Below are 24,213 nucleotides of genomic sequence, written 5' to 3'. Positions count from 1 at the left end.
GACCCAGTAGCTTGAGAAATTGTGTTTCCAGCAAGCCCCCGCTAGTGCTTCCGTTCTGATGTTAAATTAATCCGAATGTATCTGCACCGTCCAATGAATGGTGAGGGCATATGTGTTTGTGCTGTTTGAATAGGAAGAGTCTTGCTGGTAGTGGAGGGGTCTCTGAGGCTCAGTGTTGGTTGATGCAATTGGGAGCTGTGCCCCCTCCCCAGTATGACAGGCAGAGAGGGGTCCCCCTTGGAGAAGTGGCCACACCCCCGAGGAGACTGGAGGAGGCCCTTGGCCATGAACCCCTGGACAGGAGATGGGGCCGGAGCCTCCCTCACCCTGGTGGTGCTGAGCGTCCCCACCCTCCCTCTGCCTCTCCTGCCTCTAAGGGCTGAGCCCTCTGAGCACAGGAGGAGGTTTGGGTCCCACTTCCCCATGGGTTTACATCACTGTGTCTAAGTGTAGGTACCACTTCCCTTATACAGAGCACAGAAATAGTCGGCCTCGTCCTCAGCCTGGGCCCCCGTGATGGTGAGGGCGGCTTTGTTCCCAGAGATGGCTCCAGAGAAGCGACTGGGGACCCCAGTCGGGCGGCTGTTTGTGCTGTAGATCAGCTGTCGGGGAGGCTGGCCTGGTGTCTGCTGGAACCAGCTGGGGTAGTTACTAGTAGTGACTGACCCAGAGCTAAAGGCACAGGTGAGTGTGACGGTCCCTCCAGGAGACACTGACATCGCCGGCTCCTGGATCACAGTCTGAGAATCCACCCCTAAAACGACAGGAGAGAGACAGGGATTGCCATGGTGTCAAGGTCCTGAGAGCAGCCCGCAGGTGCCCCCCAAGGATGCAGAGCCCCGGCCCCTGACCTGAGCCGACAGCGAGGAGCCCGATCAGAAGCACCGTCCAGGCCATGGTGGGGACACTCCTGGGAAGCAGTCTCCTCAGCCTCCTGGGCTGGATGGTGGGGCCCTCGGGCCTTTTGATGCCTCCCAGAGCCATGAGTGGGGGCAGGACCTTCATGCAAATCAGCTTCCTGCCAGTCCCTGCCCAGTGTCACCTGATGTTCCCTGGGGAAAGTCTTGAAGGGGGCAGATGCAGGGATATCCCACCGACCAAGGTCAGAATGTATATGAGACACTGAGGGATGGAGGTGACGTCCTTCTCTCAACATGCTGCCCATGCCCCTGTGACCACAGTCCTCAGTCCCTTTCCTGGAGCCTGAGGGCAGAAGGAGGTGCTGGGCTGTCCCCTCCTCCTGGCCCAGGAATGGAGCTCATGCCACCCTCCCCCATCCCTGGGCTGTTTCCTGCTTCCTCAGTGAAGGGCCTGCTGGTCTTCTCAGTGGGAGCTCAGCCTCCCTCCCCCTCAGCACTGGGTCCCCTGGGACATTGCTAAGGCTGGGTTCATCCCCTGAGCCAGTGCTGAACCCTGTCACTGGAAGATGGTAGGAACTGAGGCTGGGGGGTCAGCGACAGGTCAAGCTGCACATCCAGGCTGGGGTGACAGCATCCTTGTCTAAGAAGCATCTGGTTATGGAGGCACTTTAATTTCACTGTAGGCGTATTTCCTTGCATGAGAAAATGAGTTTACAGTTTTTTTTAGTTTAACATATATATTAAAAATATTTATAGAGGAGTTCCCGTCATGGCGCAGTGGTTAACGAATCCGACTAGGAACCATGAGGTTGCGGGTTCGGTCCCTGCCCTTGCTCAGTGGGTTAACGATCCGGCGTTGCCGTGAGCTGTGGTGTAGGTTGCAGACGCAGCTTGGATCCCGCGTTGCTGTGGCTCTGGCAAAGGCCGGTGGCTACAGCTCCGATTCAACCCCTAGCCTGGGAACCTCCATATGCCGCGGGAGCGGCCCAAGAAATAGCAACAACAACAACAACAATAATAACAACAACAACAACAAAGACAAAAAAAATATTTATAGAAAAATCTAGACATTTCAAGGGCAGATCCATGACCATGTGACACTTGCCACTGGAAGGAGGGCGAGAAGGTTGGAGAAAGAAAGGATGCCCCACCGGAGCACCCAGATGACAGGAGCAGCAGGCACAGCAAATGTCCCCAGACCCACATCCGGTCACCTCCCCCACAGGACACCCGGGTTCAGTGAGTGAGGAGGTGAAGGAGGAATCCAGGTCCTGCGGGGGAGCTCAGAGCCTGCTTGTGAGGCCCAGGGGTTGGTGTGGAGACAGTCCCTGCCCAGGGTCCCTCATCCTCTGTCCAGGTAGCATGCAGGTCACCATGCTCAAGGACATTCATCTCTGCTGTGTGATTGTCCCCCTGATGTTGCCTGAACAGCAGGGCTGGGCAGTGACTGGGTGACAGAGGAGGAGGATGTCAGAGGCACGTGTGTTCCTCAGAGCCGAGGGCTTGTGGGGCTCCTGGGGGCCCAGGGGCAGGACAGTCACACTTGAGTGAGGACACAGCTGTTCACTAAGGCCAGAGCCAGTGGAGTGTGTCCCCAGGCTGCCTGGCCCAGGACCCTCAGCTCTCAGGACAGTCCCCCAGCGCCCCCTGCTGGGCTCAGACCCACCTCCTTCCTTCCTTCTTTGATTCCTTATTTCTTTTTTCTTTCTTCCTCCCTCCCTCTTTCTCTCTCTCTTTCTTTCTTTCTTTCTTTCCTTCTTTTTACAGCCTTGTTTTAAGGTGAGTTTGAAGTCAGTAGCTCACTTTATAGACCAGTCCAATGTAGAGGCCAATCTTAAGTGAGAAATATAAATTTAAAAGTTATATATATTTTAATCTTCTTGTGCATGAGGTACTTAAGAACACCTGATAAGAAACCTTTTATCTGGGCTGGAGACAGCTGTTTAGTATTATTATTATTATTATTATTATTACTTTTAGGGCCCTACCCGTGGCATATGGAGAATCCCAGCCTAGGGATCGAATCGGAGCCACAGCTGCTGGCCTACACCACAGCCACAGCAACGCCAGATCGGAGCCGCATCTTCGACCTACACCATAGCTCATGGCAATGACACATCCTTAACCCACTGAGCGAGGTAGGTTGTAGGGATCAAACCCGCAACCTCATGGTTCCTCGTCGGGTTTGTTAACCACTGTGCCACAATGGGAACTCCGGAATCCTCTCTTTATCTTCAACGTTTTTGCCATTTTTATTATCATATGTCTTGGTGTGGGCCTGTTTGGGTTCAGCTTGTTTGGGGCCCTCTCTGCTTCCCGTATCTTGATATCCGTATGCTTTAGATTTGGAAAGTTTTCAGCCATAATTTCTTCAAAGATATTTTCAATCCCCCTTTCTGTTTCTTTTCCTTCTGCCATTCCTATTATGCATAGATTGGCCCGCTTTGTATTATCCCCTGGGTCTCTTGTATTGCCTTCATGGTCTTTCATTTGGTTGTCTGTCTGCTGTCCTGAGTGGGTGATTTCCATTATTTTACCTTCCACGTCACTAATTCGTTCCTCTGCGTGATTCCTTCTGCTCTTTATTGCCTTAAGCTCAGTTTGTATGTCTGCAGATGAATTTTCTGGTTTTTCTTGGCTCCTCCTTATGTTTCCTAGTTCCTTTCTAAAGGAATCTTCATTACTGTTCATATCCTCTCTGAATTCCTTCAGTATTTTCAGTGCCTCCCTTTTGAACTCAGTGTCTGTCAGACTGCAGAGGTCTGTTGCACTGTTGTCTGCTTTAGGTGAGTGCTCCTGTTGCTTTAACTGGGAATGGTTTCTGAGCATCTTCACCATGCTTGTGTTTTTCTTCTTCTGTGAGTTCGGGGAAGCCAAAGTGTAGTCTTGTAAGGCTCCTTCTGTGCAAGAATAGCCCTTTGTAGTTTTTTTTTTTTTTTTGGAGGGGAGAATTCCAATTTATTTTTGGTGCGGGAGTTTGAATATTTGCTGTGTCTGTCTTTGGTGTGAGCAGGCTGTTGTTCCCAGGATGCTCAGTGTGTTTTCAGGGAGAAGGAGGCACTGGGTAGGGCCAGCAGTCGGTGCCTGGTCGTTGGGCTCTCAGTAGCAGCAAGAACCTACAGGAAGGTGGCACAGGCTACTCCTAGTTGCAGGACTCTGGGAAGTGGTAATGAGCTCTAGGCAGATCTTCTAGGTTTGTCAGTAGCATTTGTCAGTAGCAACAGCAGGGTGCGTGAGTTCCCAGGGGAGGGAGAGCAACAACAGCTTGTGTTTGATCACAATGCCCAGCTCTGAGGTGATTGGAACCGCAGGTGGTGCCTGTTCAGGGACCCCTATTGGGAGCAGGCCATGACCCTCTCTAGAGTCAGTGATAACTGGGGTGGGTTGCCCCCGCCACCTGTAGGGCATGCATGAAGCAACCCGTCTCACTTAGCCCAGAGATGAGGTGTTGTAAAGGGTGCTCCTAGCTTCCGGATCCTGGGAAGTGACAGAGATCAGGCGTGTGGGTACTGCCTGGAACGTTTGGCAGAGGGCGCAGCAGGGCATGTGTGTTCCCAGCGGTGCGAGAGTACCAACAGGTGGTGTTGGGTCACAGTGCCCTCCTCCGTGGTGCCCTTTAGGTGAACGGGGCTGCGTGTGATTTTTGGTCCGATATCTCCAATGGGAGTGGGCCACGCCCGTGTCTGGAATCAGGGATAACTGGGGCGGATTGCCTCTGCCTCCTACAGACCACGCAAGAAGCACCCTGACCCACTTAGCCCATGCAGGAGGTGCTACACCAGCTGCTGCTAGTTGTAGGGTCTTGGGAAGGGACAGGGACCAAGTGTCTGGGCGTCACCCAGAGCCTTTGGCAGTGGCAGCTATGGGGCGGGGGGGGGGGGTTGTGTTCCCAGGGGAGTGAGAGCAACAGCCTATAGTGCTTGGTTGCAATGCCCTCTTGTTTTCTTTTTTGGCAACCCCTGAGGTGACGGGGGTCACTGGTGGAGCCCACACGCAGGCCCTCTGTGGTGGCAAGCCACGCCTTCCTCTGGCCTGTGAGACGACTGCCACTGTCTGTCCCTGCTACCTGTAGATCCTGCAAGAGGCACCATGTCACACTTAGCCCCTCATGCCCTTAGCCCACACAATAGGTGCCTGGCCACTGGTAGCCTGCACAAGAAGCACCTGATCGCCCCTAAAGGAGCACGAGGCTTCTCAGCGCCCACAGCCTCTGCAGAGCCACCCCGCCCTCTAAGCCCTGGGGCATGCGCACACTCCTCTGCAGGGCGCATCTAGGGCGGCCCGCCCCTCCTCCTCTCCCCTTCCGAGCAATGGCGCCTCGCTTGTCCTGCGGGTCTGGACCTTCTCTGGGGTCTCTCTGTCGTGGTGTACCCCTCCTTAGCCCGTGGGGCACTGCTCCTTAACCCCTCATGCCATCCCCAGTTCTGTCCTGGGGACTGAGGCCCATTGCCTGAGTCTCAGCGCCCAGCCCCCGCCCGAGCCTTTCAGGCTGTGGTGTCGTGGCCGGTGGTTCAGATGGTCTGGGCGGCTCTCACTCTGCTTTGCTGTTCTCAGCCCAGCTGCTGCGCTTTCCTCGGTGACTTTGAGGCCCCGCCGACTCAGCCGATCTTTCCTCAGTTAGGTGGCTTCCCAGGAGGTGGGTTCATTGTCTCCTTCATGGCTCCTTCTCGGGACTGCTAGACCCGTCCTGATGCCTTTTCTCTCTCTTTTTTTCTTTTGTGGTACCCACTTATGTCAAGAGTTTCTTGCCCTTTTGGGAGGTTGAAGTGCTTCTGCCAGCACTCAGGTGATGTTCTGCGGGAGCAGTTTTACATGCAGAGGTATTTTCTTGATGTGTTTGTGGGAGAAGGTGTGCGTGACCTCTTACTCCTCCGCCATCTTGCTCTGCTCCTCAAGAAGTTTTGTTTTTAATTTTTTTGTCTTTCTCTCCTTTTAGGGCCACACGTGGAGGTTCCCAGGCTAGGGGTCCAAACGGAGCCGTAGTCACCAGCCTACGCCAAGGACACAGCACTGTGGGATCTGAGCCATGTCTGGGACCTACACCAGAGCTCATGGCAAATCCGGATCCTGAACCCACTGAGGGAGGCTGGGGATCAAACCTGGGGCCTCATGGATGCCAGTCAGTTTTGTTAACTGCTGAGCCAACATGGGAACTCTGGGGGAAAAGAAATTTTTTTTTTTTTTTGCTGTTTCTTGGGCCGCTCCCACGGCGTATCGAGGTTCCCAGGCTAAGGGTCCGATCGGAGCTGTAGCCATGTCTGCAACCTACACCACAGCTCAGGGCAACGCCGGATCGTTAACCCACTGAGCAAGGGCAGGGACCGAATCCGCAACCTCATGGTTCCTAGTCGGATTCGTTAACCACTGCGCCATGACGGGAACTCCAAGGAAAAGAAATTTTAAAAATACTCAGTGAAACCAATCCTTTCCTAGAGAAATCCAGTTTTCCAAAACGGGTCCTGTCAAAGATAAAAAGATAGGAAAAGTTCCTACTGTGGCTCAGCAGTAACAATCCCACCTCCTATCCCTGAGGATGTGAGTTTGATCCCTGGTCTCGCCCATTGGCTTAAGGATCCAGAGTTGCCTTGAGCTGTGGTGTTGATCACAGACAGGGCTCAGATGCCCTGTTGCTGTGGCTGTGGTATAGGCCAGCAGCTGCAGCTCCTATTCGCCTCCTAGCCTGGGAATTCACATGTCCCTAGTGCCGCCCTAAAAAATAAGACAGAAAAAAAAAGATATAAAATCAAACAGTAATTGCTATAGAAAAAGTAGATACCACAGGTGTGGCCCTAAAACACCCGACAAAAGAAAAAGTAGAAAACTTTATCATGAAACCACTTCACAGGTAATCACAGGATGTCACTATTCTGAATGAGAATAGCCCTCCATCCCCACCCCCCTCTTTTTTTTTATTTTTCTTGGCCACCCCTGGGCATATGGACTTCCCAGGCAAGGGATCAGATCCAGGACACAGCGTCAAACTAAGCCCCAGGCGCAGCCAAGGAGGACTTTTAACCCACTGTGCCTGATGAGGAATCCAACCTGTCCCAGCGCTCCCACCACCCTGCTGAATCCCATTGCCCCACAGCGGAACGCCTGAAAGAGAATGTCTACCAATTTTTTAAGATTTATTTTTATTGTTATTTTTTGGTCTTGCAGGGCTACATGCAGGGCATATGGAAGTTCCCAGGCTAAGGGTGGAATCAGAGCTGCCCTGTCGCTGGCCTGCACCACAGCCACAGCAACGCAGCATCGGAGCTGCATCTGCGACCTCCACCACAGCTCTCTGCAACCTTAGATCCTTAACCCACTGAGCAGCAGGAACTAGGCATGCAAAAGAGATCCCTCCCCCTAAAGGTCCATTCTTGTCCCTGGAATGGGACCCCTGGAGAGTAATGCTCTGAGGTTGCCTCCTAGAAGGGCCCTGCTCCCGCTAGTGCTTCTGTGCTGATGCTAAAAGAATACCAGTTTATCTGCACCGTTTAATTAATGGTGAGGGCATATCTGTTAGTGCTGTTTGAATAGAAAGAGTCTTGCTGGTAGTGGAGGGGCCTCTGAGACTCACTGTTGGTTGATGAAATTGGGAGCTGAGCCCCCTCCCCAGCATGACAGGTAGAGAGGGGTCCACTTGGAAAAGTGGCCACACCTCCGAGGAGACTAGAGGTGGCCCTTGGGCATGAACCCCTGGACAGGAGATGGGGCCAGAGCCTCGCTCCCCGTGGTGCACGTGTAGGTGCTACTTCCCTTATACAATCAGCAGTAATAGCTGGCATTGTCCACCATCGTTCCACCCTTAGCCTGGGAACTTCCATATGCCCTGGATGTAGCCCTGCAAGACCAAAAAATAACAATAAAAATAAATCTTAAAAAATTGGTAGACATTCTCTTTCAGGCGTCCCGCTGTGGGGCAATGGGATTCAGCAGGGTGGAGGGAGCGCTGGGACAGGTTGGATTCCTCTCCAGGCACAGTGGGTTATGGGTCCCCCTTGGCCGCACCTGGGGCTTAGTTTGACGCTGTGTCCTGGATCTGATCCCTTGCCTGGGAAGTCCATATACCCTGGGGCAGAAGTCCATATCATCCTGGGCCCCCGTGGTGGTGAAGGTGGTTTTGTTCCCAGAGATGGATCCAGAGAAGCGACCGGGGACCCCAGGCGGGCGGCTGTTTGTTTCGTAGGTAACAGTTTGGGGAGCCTGGCCTGGTGTCTACTGGAACCAGTGGGGTAGTTACTAGTAGAGACTGACCCTGAGCTAAGGCCACAGGTGAGTGTGACTGTCCCCCCAGGAGACACTGACAAGTGCTGGCTCCTGGATCACAGTCTGAGAATCCACCCCTAAAACGACAGGAGAGAGACAGGGATTGCCATGGAGACAAGGTCCTGAAAGCGGCCTGCAGGTGCCCCCCAAGGATGCAGAGCCACAGCCCCTGACCTGAGCCGACAGAGAGGAGCCCGAGCAGCAGCACCGTCCAGGCCATGGTGGGGACACTCCTGGGACGTGGCCTCCTCAGCCTCCTGGGCTGGACGGTGGGGGCCTCGGGCCTTTTGATGCCTCCCAGAGCCATGAGAAAAAGTAGAGAACTTTCTCCTGAAACCACTTCACAGAAAATCATAAGATGCCAATCATCTGGATGAGATTTACCGCCCCCACCACGCTTTTTATTGGCTGCCCCTGGGCAGATGGACTTCCCAGGCAAAGGATCAGATCCAGTGTCAAACTAAGCCCCAGGTGCAGCCAAGGAGGACCCTTAACCCACTGTGCCTGGAGAGGAATCCAACCTGTCCCAGCGCTCCCACCACCCTGCTGAATCCCATTGCCCCACTGGGGGAACTCCTGAGTGGGAATTTCTACCACCTTGTTCTTTTGTGGCTCACAGGGCTGCATCCAGGGCACATGGAAGCGCCTAGTCTAAGAGAGGAATCAGAGCTGCATCTGCCACCTACAGCACAGCTCACTGCAACCCCAGATCCTTAAGCCACTGAGCAGGCCAGAGATTCAACCATTATCCTCATGAGTACTAGTCAGGTCCCTTCCTGCCGAGCCATCTCAGCAAACTCCTCTACCTAATTTCCCAAGATCTCCTGTATCCAAGAGCCCCAGGGAGGAGGACCTGGTCATGCAAAGGAGCTCCCTCCCCTAAGGGTCCATTCTTGTTCCTGGGGTGGGGCCCCTGGAGAGTGATGCTCTGAGGTTGCCTCCTGCGAGGGCCCTGCATTGAAGTACCTTCGATGGGAAAATACCCAAGCCTGAAAGCAGGAGTCACTTCCAGGAGCCACAGCTTCAGATTCCCCATCAAGTCAGTGATCTGAGGCCCAAGCCCCAGGTTTGCAGTCAGGGGAGAACTTTCCCATCCCTGAGCGCCCTCTGCTCACAGCGCCCAGGACCCCCGCCCCACAGCGCCCCTGCTGGTGGCAGGTCAAACTCCAGTTTCCTCTCTCATCATTGTTGTGTCCGTGCAGCCAGAGCTGGAATCCAGGTTGCATTTTTCCAAATCATGCTACTTGGACTCCTCCAATCTGTGGCCACTTTCCAGCTACCTGGCTTTCCCTGTCTCTGAGGATTTTGGACCACACAGGTGCAGTGTTTTGAAGAACGTCCCCTGATTTGGGTTGCCCTGATGTTTTCTCAGGCTTGTCCTAAGGTTACAGGTTTTCAGGGAGAACAGCACAGAGTGAAGTGGTCTGAGACAGGAAACTAGACCATCTGCTCAGGGAGGAGAAATGTTGAATGAATCTCTGCCACACTCAACTCTGCCTCTCTAACCCCAATGCTGTGTCACCTCAAAGACTCATACCCGGGAGTTCCCGTTGTGGCACAGTGGTTAACGAATGCGACTAGGACCCCTGAGGTTGCGGGTTCGGTCCCTGGCTTGCTCAGTGGGTTAAGGATCCAGTGTTGCCGTGAGCTGTGGTGTAGGTTGCAGACGCGGCTAAGATCCCGCGTTGCTGTGGCTCTGGCGTAGGCCAGTGGCCAAAGCTCCAATTCCACCTCTAGCCTGGGAAGCTCCATGTGCCGTGGGAGTGGCCGTTGAAAGGAAAAAAGACAAAAAAAAAAAAACGACATACCGGATGTTGGGATCTCTTCTGGACCAGACTAGGTCCCTGATCTTGGGGCAAACCTTGTCTATAACCTTTCGTGTGATTTTTCCAGATAGCCTTTCCAAAGGTGCGCCTGATCAGGTTGAGAAAATCCCATTGTGTTGGGAGTTTACTGAGACATTTCCTTTTTCTTCTTCTTAATTTTGTATAAACCAAGAGTGTTGAGTGGCTCAATATTTTCATCTATGGAGATGCTCACATTTATTTTTTCCTTTTCAAGTGAGATTTACATTGATGGATTATCAAATGTGAAATCACCCTAGGATTTCTAGATGGATGATTTTTGCTCTATTGCTAGCTTCAATGTGCAAATACTTCAAGCTCTATGTGTATATATATTCCTGAATAATATTGGCTTTTAGGGTTTTTCTTTTAAGTATTTTATTTATAGCATTAGGGAAAAGTTGGCCTCATAAACATACTGGTTATTACTCTTTCTTTGTCCATTTTCTTTGAAAGGTTGTGTCACATCATTACTCTTTCCAACTTAAATATTTGATGAAATCCACCAACCAAGAGATCAGATTCTGGTTTTGTGTTTTTTGAGAAGGTCTGAAACTACAGTGATAAACTCCTTAAATATCTGTAAGAGCACACATGGGATCAAACTGAACCGATTCCGGAGTTCCTGTCATGGCTCAGTGGTATCGAATCTGACTGGTATCGATGAGGTTGCAGGTTGGATCCCTGGCCTAGCCCAGTAGGTTAAGGATCTGGTGTTGCCCTGAGCTGCGGTGAAGGTCGGAGACTCAGCTTTGTTCCTGTGTTGCTGTGGCTGTGGCTGTGGCTGTGGCATAGGCTGGATGCTATAGCTCCGATTCGATCCGTAGCCTCGGAACCTCCATAGGCCGAGAGTGCGGGCCTAAAAAGCAAAAAAAAAAAAAAATAGAAGCTGTCCAAATCCAAATTCCTTGTATTGTGCAAACCTGATCTAGAATGGGCCCAGGATAGATAAGACGTAAATTTAGTTTCCTCATCCCTCTGTGTTTTACCTGGCTCTGGTGACCCTGGGGAGGCCACAGGCTCCATTTGTCCCCAGAAGTCCTGATGACTGATCTGCATCCACTGGGCGCATCCCCCCTGAGTTGCGTGTCTCCCAGCATGCATTGCACACCCGGGGCCTGTTGTGTCCCTGGTGGGGCAGCCATGGCTGCCACACAACCTCTCCTCTCCGCCCTGGAGGCACAGCCTCCCAAGTGTCTGTTGAGGGAGACCCTGGGTTTCAGAGCCAGGTGGGTGACCTTGACTAAATGATCGCTTCTTGACACAACCCAATTATATGGACAGAAGCACACGCATATGGATGTACATAGAATATCTAAATACAGATATGTAATTACACACATGTGAGTGTAATCCTAACCTATCTGTGCAAATACTGCTTTTCCCTCACATTTTGAATGACCTCACCATGAGAGTTTTCTAATATCGTTTTCTACAGAGAGGAAAGGAAACAACCCCAAATTTCATATTTCTGCTTCTCCTCACAGTCCTAGCCTGTGCTGAAGGCCTCAGGGAACATCCACCAGGTGACGCAGCCCCAGCCCTGCCCTCGGGTCCTGGCCCCAGGTGAGTCTGCACATGGTGCTACCAGGGTTTCCAGAGCCAATTCTAGATAGTAACATATCTGTAGTAGCTCAAGTACATCTCTAGAGAGCAGAGGTTCTAATCTGGATTCCTCCCACGTTCTAGTCATAATTGGAAATCGAGTCTGAGGTTCCCCCGTGTCTTTAGATGTTGAATCTGTTCCTGAGGATTCTGAAGTTCTGAGTGTTCCTGGGGGAATGATTGTGATCCTGGGATGTTAACATGCCTTGGCTGAACTTCACAGGGCAAGTCTCAGGGTGATTTCATAGCAATAGGGGTGGAGGTTACACCTCTGGAACATGGATGTGCCTTACATTGTTGGTGGGCATTTGTTGACCTGAGATTCACACACGCCAAACCAAGGTTCTGACCCAGTAGCTCGAGTTTGGGAAATTGTGTTTCCAGCAAGCTCCCACTAGTGCTTCCGTTCTGATGTTAAATTAATACGAATGTATCTGCACCGTCCAATGAATGGTGAGGACATATGTGTTTGTGCTGTTTGAATAGGAAGAGTCTTGCTGGTAGTGGAGGGGTCTCTGAGGCTCCGTGCTGGTTGATGAAAGTGGGAGCTGATGCCCCCTCCCCAGTATGACAGGCAGAGAGGGGTCCCCTTGGAGAGGTGGCCACACCCCTGAGGAGACAGGAGGAGGCCCTTGGCCATGAACCCCTGGACAGGAGATGGGGCCGGAGCCTCCCTCGCCCTGGTGGTGCTGAGCGTCCCCACTCTCCCTCTGCCTCTCCTGCCTCTAAGGGCTGAGCCCTCTGAGCACAGGAGGAGGTTTGGGTCCCACTTCCCCATGGGTTTACATCACTGTGGCATTAGTACTACTTTTATACAGAGTACAGAAGTAGTCGGCCTCGTCCTCAGCCTGGGCCCCCGTGATGGTGAGGGCGGCTTTGTTCCCAGAGATGGCTCCAGAGAAGCGACTGGGGACCCCAGTCGGGCGGCTGTTTGTTTCGTAGATAACAGTCCGGGGAGGCTGGCCTGGTGTCTGCTGGTACCAGCTGGGGTAGTTACTAGTAGTGACTGACCCAGAGCTAAAGGCACAGGTGAGTGTGACGGTCCCTCCAAGAGACACTGACATCGCCGGCTCCTGGATCACAGTCTGAGAATCCACCCCTAAAACTGACAGGAGAGAGACAGGGATTGCCATGGTGTCAAGGTCCTGAGAGTGGCCCGCAGGTGCCCCCCAAGAATGCAGAGCCCCAGCCCCTGGCTTGAGCTGACAGCGAGGAGCCCGATCAGAAGCACCGTCCAGGCCATGGTGGGGACACTCCTGGGACGCGGCCTCCTCAGCCTCCTGGGCTGGATGGTGGGGCCCTCGGGCCTTTTGATGCCTCCCAGAGCCATGAGTGGGGGCAGGGCCTTCATGCAAATCAGCTCCCCCCCCCCCCCGTCCCTGCCCAGTGTCACCTGATGTCCCCTGGGGAGGTTTTGAAGGGGGCAGATGCTGGGATGTCCCACAGACCAAGGACAGCACAGGGATGAGACACTGAGGGGTAGGGGTGACGTCCTTCACCCATCGTGCTGCCCTGACTCCTGTGAGCTCAGTCCTCAGTCCCTTCCCTGGAGCCTGAGGGCAGAAGGAGGAGCTGGGCTGTCCCCTTCTCCCCCATCCCTGGGCTGTTTCCTGCTTCCTCAGTGAAGGGCCTGCTGGTCTTCTCAGTGGGAGCTCAGCCTCCCTCCCCCTCAGCACTGGGTCCCCTGGGACATTGCTAAGGCTGGGTTCATCCCCTGAGCCAGTGCTGAACCCTGTCACTGGAAGGTGTTGGGAAGTGAGGCTGGTGGGCCTGCCACAGATCGAGGTGCACATCCAGGCTGGGGTGACAGCGTCCTTGTCTAGGAAGCATCTGTTTATGGAGTCATGGTAATTTTATTGTAGGTTTTGAGATGGAAAGGTGACAGTGTCACTATGAAATTATGAGACACTTTGCAATATCCGACATGACATTGTAGGAAACCATGAGTGTATTGCTGGAAGTGAAAATAGAACTTTATTTGAAGAATTTGGTGTGAATGTCATGGAATATTTAAAAGTCCCATTCCATTTACTGTGTTCTGTGGAGCAGACAGAATTTGAAGGTGGATCAGGGGTTTGGGGAGATAGGAGGACGAGTAGGAGGAAAGAATGTCTCCAGTAATTGGGGAAGCTGAGGAACAAAACTGCTGCTCATCTCAGGGTCAAATGAAATTGCATTTTTGTTTCCATGTTATATTTGCTGGTAAGTTGGGTGTTTTCAAATTCATAGAAATGGAGTTCCATTTGTGGCTCACCGGTTAAGGAGCCAGACTAGGATCCGTGAGGATGGGGGTCTGATCCCTGGCCGCTTTCGTTGGGTTAAGGATCCCACGTTGCTGTGGCTGGGGTGCAGGCTGGCAGCTGGAGCACGGATCAACCCCTAGCCTGGGAACTTCCATATGCGCAGGTGCGGCCCTAAATGAACAAAACAAACCAACAAGGAAACACCTCATAGAATGGTTTTCTCTACACAGGTGTCTGAGCCTCAACTCATATCCAAAAAAAACCATTCGCATGAAGTCATTTTCCTATTATACATGCGTATTTATTAAATTGTCGGGAAGAATATCATTTCATTGCATCCCTTCTTTTATGAGAAGGTGTGTTAACACATAAAAAGAATTAAAAATCTGAAAACACAGACAGTGTCAGTTACCATAAGTCTGTATAAAACGTGGGCATAAACGAGAACTGCCGGACGAGTAGGAGAGAAGCTGCAGGACAGAGGACAAAGATCTCCCACCCCTCGAACACACTGGGGGGCATGTCATCAGCGCGGATCCCCAGGTTTGCGGCCACACAGACTGTCGCAGGCCTTCTGCAGGCCCCAGGGTCACACTAATGCCTCCCACGGGGGTGGGCCGGGAGATGAGGACCCGGTGTGGATGGAGGTGGGGAGAGGCTGGAGGTGGTGCCAGAGCAGCACCCCTGAGGGTCCTGAGTGGCGCTGCCTGATTCAGGGAGCAGCTTCCTCTGGGCTGAGTTTCTGTCTCTGAGAGCAGCTGATGCGGGGAGACCCTGGCCTCCTCAGCCCGCTTCCCCCAGACTCCATCGTCAGCACCAGGGCCTGCACACACACCCGCGTCTCAGCCCAGGTCCCACGTGGGGGGATCAGGGGTGTCTTTCCTGATAGAACATGGATTCTAGTGGCTCATAGGTTGAGTCCTTGGTGCAACTATCAGCTCCAATCCAAAAGGAGATTGTCCTGGTACTTTCTGATCGGATGCTGTCCTGGTTGGGCTGGGGTCCGTTGATTTGCTAAAATGAGAAATCGGTATAGGCTACAAGGCCTTTATTCAAGATGTATTTTAAATAGTTTAAAAAGAAAACCTATACACTGTGGGTGGTAGAGCCATGAGCATGTGACCCCTGCCCGTGGAAAGAGGGTGAGAAGGTGACAGAAAGACAGGATGCCCCACCCCTGTGCCCCGATGACAGGAGCAGCAGGCAGTGCAAATGCCCCCAGACCCACACCCTGTCACCTCCCCCACAGGACACCCAGGTTCAGTGAGCGAGGGGGTGAAGGAGGAATCCAGGTCCTGGTGGGGAGCCCAGAGCCTGCTTGTGAGGCCCAGGGGTTGGTGTGGAGACAAGTCTGTCCCCGGGGTCCCTCATCGTCTGTCCAGGTAGCATGCAGGTCACCATCCTTAAGGACATTCGTTTTGTTGTGTGATTGTCCCCCTGGTGTTGCCTGAACAGCAGGGCTGGGCAGTGACTGTGTGACAAAGAGGGGAGGACATCAAAGGCACATGTGTTCCTCAGAGCTGAGGGCTCGAGGGTCTCCTGGGGACCCAGGTTTAGGACAGTCACACCTGAGTGAGGACCCGGGTGCCCATAGGCGCCAGAGCCAGTGGAGTGTGTCCCCAGGCTGCCTGGCCCAGGACCCTGAGCTCTCAGGACAGTCCCTCAGCACCCCCTGCTGGGCTCAGACCCACATCCTCCCCCACTGCACAGCCCCAGCCTCCTGGAAGGGCTTTGTGGCATTGCCAGTGGGTCTTTTTGATGTCACTGCCCAGGGCAGTGGAATGCAGCCCCTCCATGTACTTTGGGCAGAAACATTCCTTTTCCAGGTCCCTCATGACCTCCTACAGGTGTATGGAATGTGGATAAGCTGGGTGTTTCAGGATGTCCTGAATTCTGAGTTTGCTCCTGCCTTGCTCCTGGGGTCATTACCAGAAGTTAGCCAACTTAAGCCACATTCCAGGCTTTCAGTTCCCAGATTCCCGGTTGGGTCCTTCCTGGTCTTGACTCTCTCCCAGTGACCCTCCCAGGTGGACACGTGGTGGCCGCGGTGTGTGTGAGGGTCTCCTGGGAGCTTCCCCGCGCTTACTGCCCATCTCTGTTCTTAGTTCCATCTCTGCCTCAGAAGGTGACCTGCCTTCTTCTTGATTCCTTCCCTGGGTTTGCGTTTACCCTTGAATCGAGTCCTGATTGTACTGCTTTGTGACCCCGATATATTGAAAGATATTTTAGTGCAGTTTTAAAATCTTTCCTGGTGAAATATTTGATAGAAGGCATTCCTTACTCTCAATGGAATATCATCATTTTAGGGCTTCCTCCTTCATGGCTGGACTGAGACACTCTGATGAGTGTTTCCTTATCTTTAGTGGAAATCTGATTATGTCCAGGATTTAGACCCCATGGCTTTAGTGGGGGAGGGGTCATAAAGTCTGCATCTAAAATACTGATATTTAGTCAACATCAGCCCAAAGAAAGAAGCAGGGAGGGAAGCGTGGGAGGGATGTGGGGGTGAAAGTACAGAACGTGAGCGAGTGACGGGTCTGAGAGCCTGGTCCTGACTGGGGAGGGTCCCCCAGCACCTGGAGGTGAGGAGCCCCTCAGAGTGAAAGCCCCAGACAAAGGGAAGACCCAGCTTCCCTGAGGGTCAGGGTGCAGGGCAGGAGCAGAACGCCTGTACCAGGAGCGGGACATGTAGGGGGTGTCAGAGGCCCCCGGGTCTCCCAGGGCACAGAGGCTGGGCCTCGGCTTCCTTGTCATTGTAGCCAGGACCCGCGAGGGCTGGTTTGTACCTGGGCACAGAGGGATTCTATCTGCCCCGGGAGACCAGTCAGGAAAGGAGACGTGTTCACGGACCCCATAAAGATGGCCCAGGAGGGGAGTATGTAACACTGTCTGGAACCAAGAGTGCAAGTGGCAGCAGAGGCCAAAGTCGAGCTGGTGATGGTCACAGGCAGGGATGGTTTAATTTTTTTAATTTAATTTTTTATCTAGTTTATTTTTATTATAATTTGGGGTTTTTGTTTATATTTCATTTATATTTTTATCTTAATATCTTATTACATTTATATTCTATACCTTTTACATTGCTATTATTTTTCATTTTATTCATTTATTTATTTATTTTACTTTTTTGGTCGTTTTTTTTGTCTTTTCTAGGGCCGCTCCTGGGCATGTGGAGGTTACCAGGCTACGGGTGTAATCAGAGCTACAGCTGCCGGCCACAGCCAAGCCGCAGCAAGGAGGGATCTGAGCCGAGTCTGGGACCTCCACCACAGCTCTCAGCAACGCCGGATCCTTAGCCCACTGAGCGAGGCCAGGGATCAAACCCGCAACCTCATGGTTCCTAGTTGTATTTGTGAACCACTGAGCCATGACAGGTACTCCTACATTTATTTATTTAAAGAAAATTTTATAGTCAACTTACATTGTTCTCTCTATTTCTGCTGTACAGCAACGTGGCCCTGTCATACACATACATACAATCTTTCTTATATTATCTTTCATCATGTCCCATCACAAGTGTTTGGATATAGTCCCTTGTGCTCTACAGCAGGAACACTTTGCCTTCCATTCTTGGTACAGAAGTTTGCATCTCTGAACCCCAAACTCCTAGTCCCTCCCCCTCCCGCCCCATCCCCCTTGGCAACCACAAGTCTACTCTCCATGTCAGCCAGGCTCTTTCTGTTCTGTAGATTGGTTCATCTGTGCCATATTTTAGAGTCCTCGTCCTCGTATTGGTGATTTCACATGGTCTCTGTCCTTCTCTTTCTGACTTACTTCACTTAGGATGAGACTCTCTAAGTAGATGTGCATCCATGTTGCTGCAAATGGCACTATTTCGTCCTTTTTTATGGCTGGGTAGGATTCCATTGTGTATATGGACCACCTCTTCTTAATCCATTCATGTGTTGATGGACCCTCTGCTGAGTCCCCACCAGGTTGCACAGGCCCCGCCCCGAGGCCCAGCTCCTGGGAGAAAAGGGTCCTCCCTGGAGAGCTGTGCAGGGTCCCAGGTGCAGTCCCCCAGCGCCCCCTGCTGGTCACAGACCTGGTCAGGGTCTCAGTGGACACAGATTGCTCTGATTTTCAGCTTCCAGGATCCCACAGCAGCTGTGCTTGTTTCATGTAGGTTTTCTCACAGCAGATGCATCTTACTCATAGATGACGACTCAATGGCAGCAATGCCAGGGCAGAGTCCATGGAAACACAAAAAGCCGCAGCTGTGGTAGGTCAGCATCTCACACAGGGGACTGTGAGCTGGTTGGCAGCATGTGCAGGAAGTGTCCAAGTGAAGGAGGCAGCTGGCCCTTCCCAAGGTCGTCAATCTCAGTGGCGTCTTTAAAGGAAAACCATTTAGCGAACGATCCAAAGGTATACAAACATATTAGAAGATTGTGTAGAGATGTGATGGATCGTGGTGTCATGTCCAAGATGGAGAGAACTGTAGAGTTGTCGTTGGCCTGTGAACAGTGGCGTCCTCTGTCTCATGAAGTCAGCCTTTTTCTCCGCAGGTAAAGGCTATGGTCTTGTGCATGTGCTTCACACATTTTGTCATTCTTTTGTTCCAGATCTTATCCAAGTTATTTGCAACACAATTTTCCCCCCTGTAGTTGCTTATGGGTTTATTTTCAATGTATTAGAAAAGTCAGTATGCATTTTTACCTCATCATATTTTTGCTAATGGGTGAGGTGGCCGGACAGAGGAAGGCAGAAGCCGACACTTCCCCACTGTACCCACATCTACACCTGACTGTGCAAATGGCCCCCCACATTCTGGATTCACAAGGACCTTCAGCAAATAATCTAGACCCAGAATCAATTGCTCCCCTCAGGCACCCCCTCCTCCAGGTCCTGAGGGCTCTTTCTCCTTCAGCTCCAGCAGGTCACCCTGCCTTAAACCCCTCACTGCCTCCCCCTGCAGGTGGTATAAAACCCCATCCCCTCAGCACCCAGGGGAACTTCCTGTTGTGGCCCCGCCCCTCCACGACCACCTGGCCGCCCCTCCCTCCCTGCTCTGGGCCCCAGCCTCAGTCCCTGCTCTACCCTTGGAAACCCTGAGCTACCGTCCCCTCCATGGGCTCCTGGCTGGCTCCTCCTCTGTCTGTTGGGAGGAGATGGGCTTCCATGGAGATGGGGCTGCCTGTGAAGGGAGTGATGGGGAAGGACAGGAGAGAGGAAGGGAGTTCCAAGGGGCTTGAGCAGACTCCTGCCTTGGTGCCTGTGCTCCCTGTTTGTTGCTTTGTTTGGTTTGGTTTGGTTTGGTTTGGTTTTCAATGGCTGCACCCATGGAACATGGAGGTTCCCGGGCTAGAGGTCAAATCAGAGCTATAGTCGCCAGCCTACACCACTGCCACGGCAATGCCAGATCCTTGACCCACTGAACAAGCACCCGGATCGAACCCGCCACGTCATGGATACAAGTCAGGTTGGTTACTGCTGCGCCACCACGGGAGCTCTGTGTGCTCACTGACTTGATTGTGGAGATGCTTCCAAAGGTAGGTGGATAGGTGAACCCTTCTCAAATTGTACACGGAAAGACGGGCAGGCGGTTGAATGTCAGCTATGGCTCAGTAAGAAAGGTTCTGCTTCTCAGGAGCTTGGAAGTCACTGCTCCATCCTAGCAAGTTAAACCCACCAAAAAAGCAACTCATCTTCTTAGATGTACAGGAGAAGTGAGGTCACCGGTCTTAACAACTGTTGCCAATGTTGGAGACCAACAGGTGGCTACAGACTATCACCAAGAACAGAACAGAAACCCAGGAGCTGAAACATCCAAAGAAACCTGTGCCAAGGTGCAGAAACCTGAACTGTAATTGATGAACTGATGGCAGTCCAGAGCTGACAACTCAGAGCTTTCTCTGTGCCCTGCTTTGCAACCATGAAAAGTTGCACGTCGCAGCTAAGGCAATCAAACAAGAAAAGACACAAAACATAGGCAGAGCAGAAGAGGGAAACGAAACTCTCTTTGCTTGCAGAAGATGTGATTTTTTTAAAAATTTCTTTATTTGCCATGCAGGCAGCACACAGAAGTTCCCGAGCCAGGGATGGATCCTGAGCCACATCTGTGACAATGCTGAATCCTTAGGCCACCAGGGAAAATCGGAAGAAAGTTGACCAAACAACGTCCTGGGTCTCAAAAGCTATTTAAGCAAGGTTGCAGGACACAGAGTTCATACAAAAGTCAAACACCTTTCTGGAGTTCCCACTGTGGCTCAGCATAAACGAATCTGACTTGCATCCATGAGGACCCAGGTTCAATCCCTGGCCTCGCTCAGTAGTTAAGGATCCAGCGTTGGTGTGAGCCATGGTGTAGATCACAGACGCATCTAAGATCCTGCATTGCTATGGCTGAGGTGTAGGCCGGCAGCTACAACTCACATTCGAACCCTCGCCTGGGAACCTCCATATGTCGCGGGTGAGGCCCAACCAAAAAAAAAAAAATGTCAAACACCTTTCTATATATTAGAAATGAAAAATGGAAATTGAATTTAGACACATAACACCATTTACATCAGCACTCCTCAGCAAAAATGAAATATTGAATGTAAATCTATCAAAACCTAAACAAGATCTCTATGAGGAAATCTGCCAAACTCTGATGACCAAAATCAAAACAAAGAACTATTTATGCGAGATAGAGTCCAAGTTCATGGATAAGAATGGTGCCAAGATGTTAGCTCTCACCAATTTGTTCTCTAGATCGCAAGGCCAATACAAATTCTGAGAGTTATTTTGTGGATATGGGGGGGAAAAAAGACTGGAGGTTTATATGCCGACGTAAAGCTCACAATAGCCAACAATATTGAAGGAGATGAATGAAATTGCCTGACTTCATTTCTTACGATAAAGTAGGAATAATCCAGACAGTGTGGGGTTGGTGCCAGAATAGAGACATTCTTCAGTAGAACAAATGGAGAGCAGAGCGATACACTCACACGAATACAGACAACCAGCCTTTGACAAAGAAGCAAAGGCAAATGGAAATAGTGTGTTCAGTCAGTGGTGCTTAAGCAACTGGACATCACATGTCCAAAAGAGAAATAAAAGTCACCGAACATAGACCCTCAAAAAAGAGGACCTCAAAATGAACCACAGGCCCACATGTAAAATGCAAAATTATAAAACTCCTAGAAGAAAACAGAGACGAAACTATAGATGACCTTTGACTTGATGATGATTTAGCAGGTAAACTATCAATGGCACGGTCCATTAAATTAATCATTGAGCAGCTGGACTTCTTTGACATTTATAAAAATTTGCTCTTCAGAAGACAGTCATGGGATTGGAAAGTGAAGCCACAGATCTGGAGAAGATATTTTACCTATACTCATCTGGTGTGGGACTGTTATCCAAAATGGGCAAGTAACTCTGGTTTTGGGTATGTTTATTTGTTTTGGTCACCTGCGCCAGGGCACATGGACTTCCCAGGCCAGGGATCGGCTCTGAGCCATAGTTGCGACCTAAGCCACAGCTGTGGCAAGCCCAGACCCTGAACCCACTGTAGCTGGCTGGGGAGTGCACCTGCATCCCAGCGCTCCCATTGCGCCACAGCAGGAACTCCTGCAAAGAAGTCTTAAGATTCAGGAAGAAAACAGACATCTGATACACAAATGGGTGAGAGCCCTGAACAGACACTGCTCCAAAGAAGACACGCCCAGGGCAGATGAGAATAGGGAGGAAGCTCCACATCTCGTGTCTCGGGGACAAACAAGCAAATCAACACGGGCGTATTGCTACACACCTAGGAGTCTGCCCCCAGCACTGAAAACGGACCACGAGCACTGCTGCCAAGGATGTGGAGGGACAGGGATGCGCATTCACTGCTGCAGGGACTGCATCATGGGATGTCCAACTTGGGGGATGGTTTGGCCATGACGTACAAAAGAAAACTTATTTTTACCATATCATCCAGTAACCCTGCTCTTTGGTGTTTATCCAAAGGAACTGAAAAGTTAAGTCCCCCATCACTGGACCCTCCACGTAAGCCTTGGTGCAAAGACATTCTGTGTCTCCAAATGAGAAGCAGTGGGGAGTTCCCGTCGTGGCGCACTGGTTAACGAATCCGACCAGGAACCATGAGGTCGTGGGTTTGATCCCTGTCCTTGCTCAGTGGGTTAGGGATCCGGCATTGCCGTGGGCTGTTTTGTAGGTCGCAGACACGGCTCGGATGCCTTGTTGCTGTGGCTCTGTCGTAGGCCGGCAGCTACATCTCCGATTCACCCCCTAGCCTGGGAATATCCATATGCCTTGGGAGCGGCCCTAGAAAAGGCATAAAGAAAAAAAAAAAAAAAAGGCACACAAATGAGAAGCAGTGGGACATAGAGTTTCCCTGAGACATTTCCCCTTGGGCTGTAGTGGGTGACATGGGGACAGAGGAGAGTGGAGGAGACCCCATCAGGCTCTGCTGGAGGAAGAGCCTGGGCCCATGGTGTCAGCAGAAGCGGGAACAGATGTCACAGGCTGAGCCTGAACAAGCAGCAGCTGGGGAACCTGCCTCCTGTCAGACAAGGAGGGACGCTTGTCTGAGGTCCCCAGGACCTGGAGCTCTGTGTGAGCCAGGAGGGTGAGGAGCAGAGGGGACCCGGCCAAGGTGCAGACTGTCGCGAGGGCTGCCTTCTGCGGCCCCACAGCTGAAGCAGAGCAACCCCCGGTCTGTCCTTCCCCTCTTCATCCTCGGAGAGAGGGAGGGGCCTTCATGCAGATGACAGCCCCTCTGCCCCGCTGCTGACACCTCAGTGGGCCCTGCATCAGGTCCCTCTGCCTGAGAGGATAACTGAGGGCAGGACAGGCAGCAGCGATGGGGGCTGGGGACCAGGGGGATCTCAGGAAGGCCTCTAAGAGCTGCCCGGGTCACTGAGGCCTGTGCTGACCAAACAGTGAAGGGGGACCAGGAGGGGACACAGTTCACTGGGGCAGGTCTGAGGCTGTCTTTGGCCAAAGTGACAAAGGCAGCAGCCGACCTGACAGAGGATGGCTCTGCCCAGGGAGTCCCTGGCTGGGGGACAGCAGGTTTTGGTCTCACTTGCCCCCTGGCCTGGAGCACTGTGGGACCATCGAGGCTGTCCTCCCAGGCTACACAGTAATACTCAGCCTCAACCTCAGCCTGGAGCCCGGTGATGGTCAGGGTGCCTGAGCTGCCAGACTTGGAGCCAGAGAACTGATCCGGGACCCCCGAGGGTCGATTGCTGTTACCATCGATGATGGTTCTGGGGGCCTTTCCTGGGAGCTGCTGGGACCAGTTCACAGTATTACCACTTGCGATGTTGCTGCTGCTCCCAGTGCAGGAGAGGGTGACCCTCTGGCCCAGGGACCCAGACTCAGAGGGCGGCTGAGCCAGCACAGCCTGGGGCCAGGATCCTGGAAGCAGGAGAGACAGAGATGCTGATTCTGGGGTGCAGACACAAGAGGAGGAAGCAGGGCCCAGGGCTGTTCCCAGGCCCCTTCCCCTATCCCTGTCCCCAGTCACCTGTGCAGTGAGCCGGAAAAGAGAGGAGCAGAGGGGACCAGGCCATGGGGCAGACTCTCCCGAGGGCTGCCTTCTGTGGCCCCCTAGCTGAAGCAGAGCCACCCCCAGTCTGTCCTTCCCCTCTTCTAACTCAGAGAAAGGGAGGGGCCCTGCATGCAAATGGCAGCCGCCCATCTCTCTGACCCCTCACTGGGCCCCAAGTCAGGTGTCTCTGCCTGAGTGTGGCCTGGGGGTGGGCAGAGGAGGGGCTGATTGGGGCCCAAGGGTGGGGAGGGCCCAGCTGGGAGCCTTGCATAGGGCACCAGGCAGTGCCAGGTGGCTGGTCCCAGCTCTCATCTCCCCAGGCCCTCAGGAATGGACCCCAAGCACCCCCTGGTGTCCAGGCCCAGACACAGCCAGTGACCTGGTGACCAGAGCCCCTCGGGGACAACGCCTGCCCCCTACTCTGAGCACTGTGCCCTGCCTTAGGGACAAGCCAGGCAACCCTTTGTGTCCCCAGTCCCCTCAGGGCTGTCTTTGTGCTTGCCTCAGACTCCTCAGGATGAGTCTGACCAGGGCACCCTTGGCTGCTCAGGGGTCAGGACTGAGGGGGCTTCTGGGGCACAGATTCCTCTGAGAGCAGGATCAAGTCAGAGCAGCGATGGCTTCCTGGAGGCAGGTCCCCTTCTGTGCAGGGTGCCTGGTCCCTTCCTCGGTGTGGCTCCTCCCTGGAGGCCAGAGCCCTCCTTCCTGTGTGGCCCTCAGCTCTGAGGAGAAGGGGGCTCTTCTCTGTAGAGACGTGACATTGCGGGAGGATGGCCTTAGGTGTTCCTGGAAGCTGGTGCCGAGGAAGCCGTCGCTGTCTTTCAGTATTTCCCCACACTTGCTCTCTAGTGTTACCAATGCAGATTCCCGCCCCCCCCCCCCCCGCTTCTAGCCCCACCCCCAGCGTATGGAAGTTTTGA

General features: G+C 52.6%; 1 protein-coding gene and 1 gene segment (V, D, J or C); one reads left to right on the top strand and one right to left on the bottom strand.

Annotated features, from left to right (window-relative positions):
• Nucleotides 1-24,213, top strand: part of LOC125116370 (solute carrier family 5 member 4) — a 231,698-nt gene that overhangs the window by 117,413 nt on the left and 90,072 nt on the right. For 4 of the 7 annotated variants that reach the window (XM_047761549.1, XM_047761550.1, XM_047761548.1 and 1 more), the window contains one exon: nucleotides 11,446-11,524. The exons of the other annotated variants lie outside the window; for them this stretch is intronic. The gene's annotated coding sequence lies outside the window, so the exon portion shown is untranslated. The remainder of the gene's footprint in view (nucleotides 1-11,445; nucleotides 11,525-24,213) is intronic. 7 annotated transcript variants of the gene reach the window in all.
• On the bottom strand, nucleotides 429-938 carry LOC125116379 (immunoglobulin lambda variable 8-61-like). The segment is given in 2 exon segments: nucleotides 429-754; nucleotides 852-938. Coding segments are annotated over 2 exon segments (357 nt in total).

This window comes from Phacochoerus africanus, chromosome 15 (genome assembly GCF_016906955.1).
Source record: "Phacochoerus africanus isolate WHEZ1 chromosome 15, ROS_Pafr_v1, whole genome shotgun sequence".
Lineage (NCBI taxonomy): Eukaryota > Metazoa > Chordata > Mammalia > Artiodactyla > Suidae > Phacochoerus > Phacochoerus africanus.
Note: the sequence above shows the minus strand (reverse complement) of the source record. Positions and strands in the feature narration are given on the sequence as shown.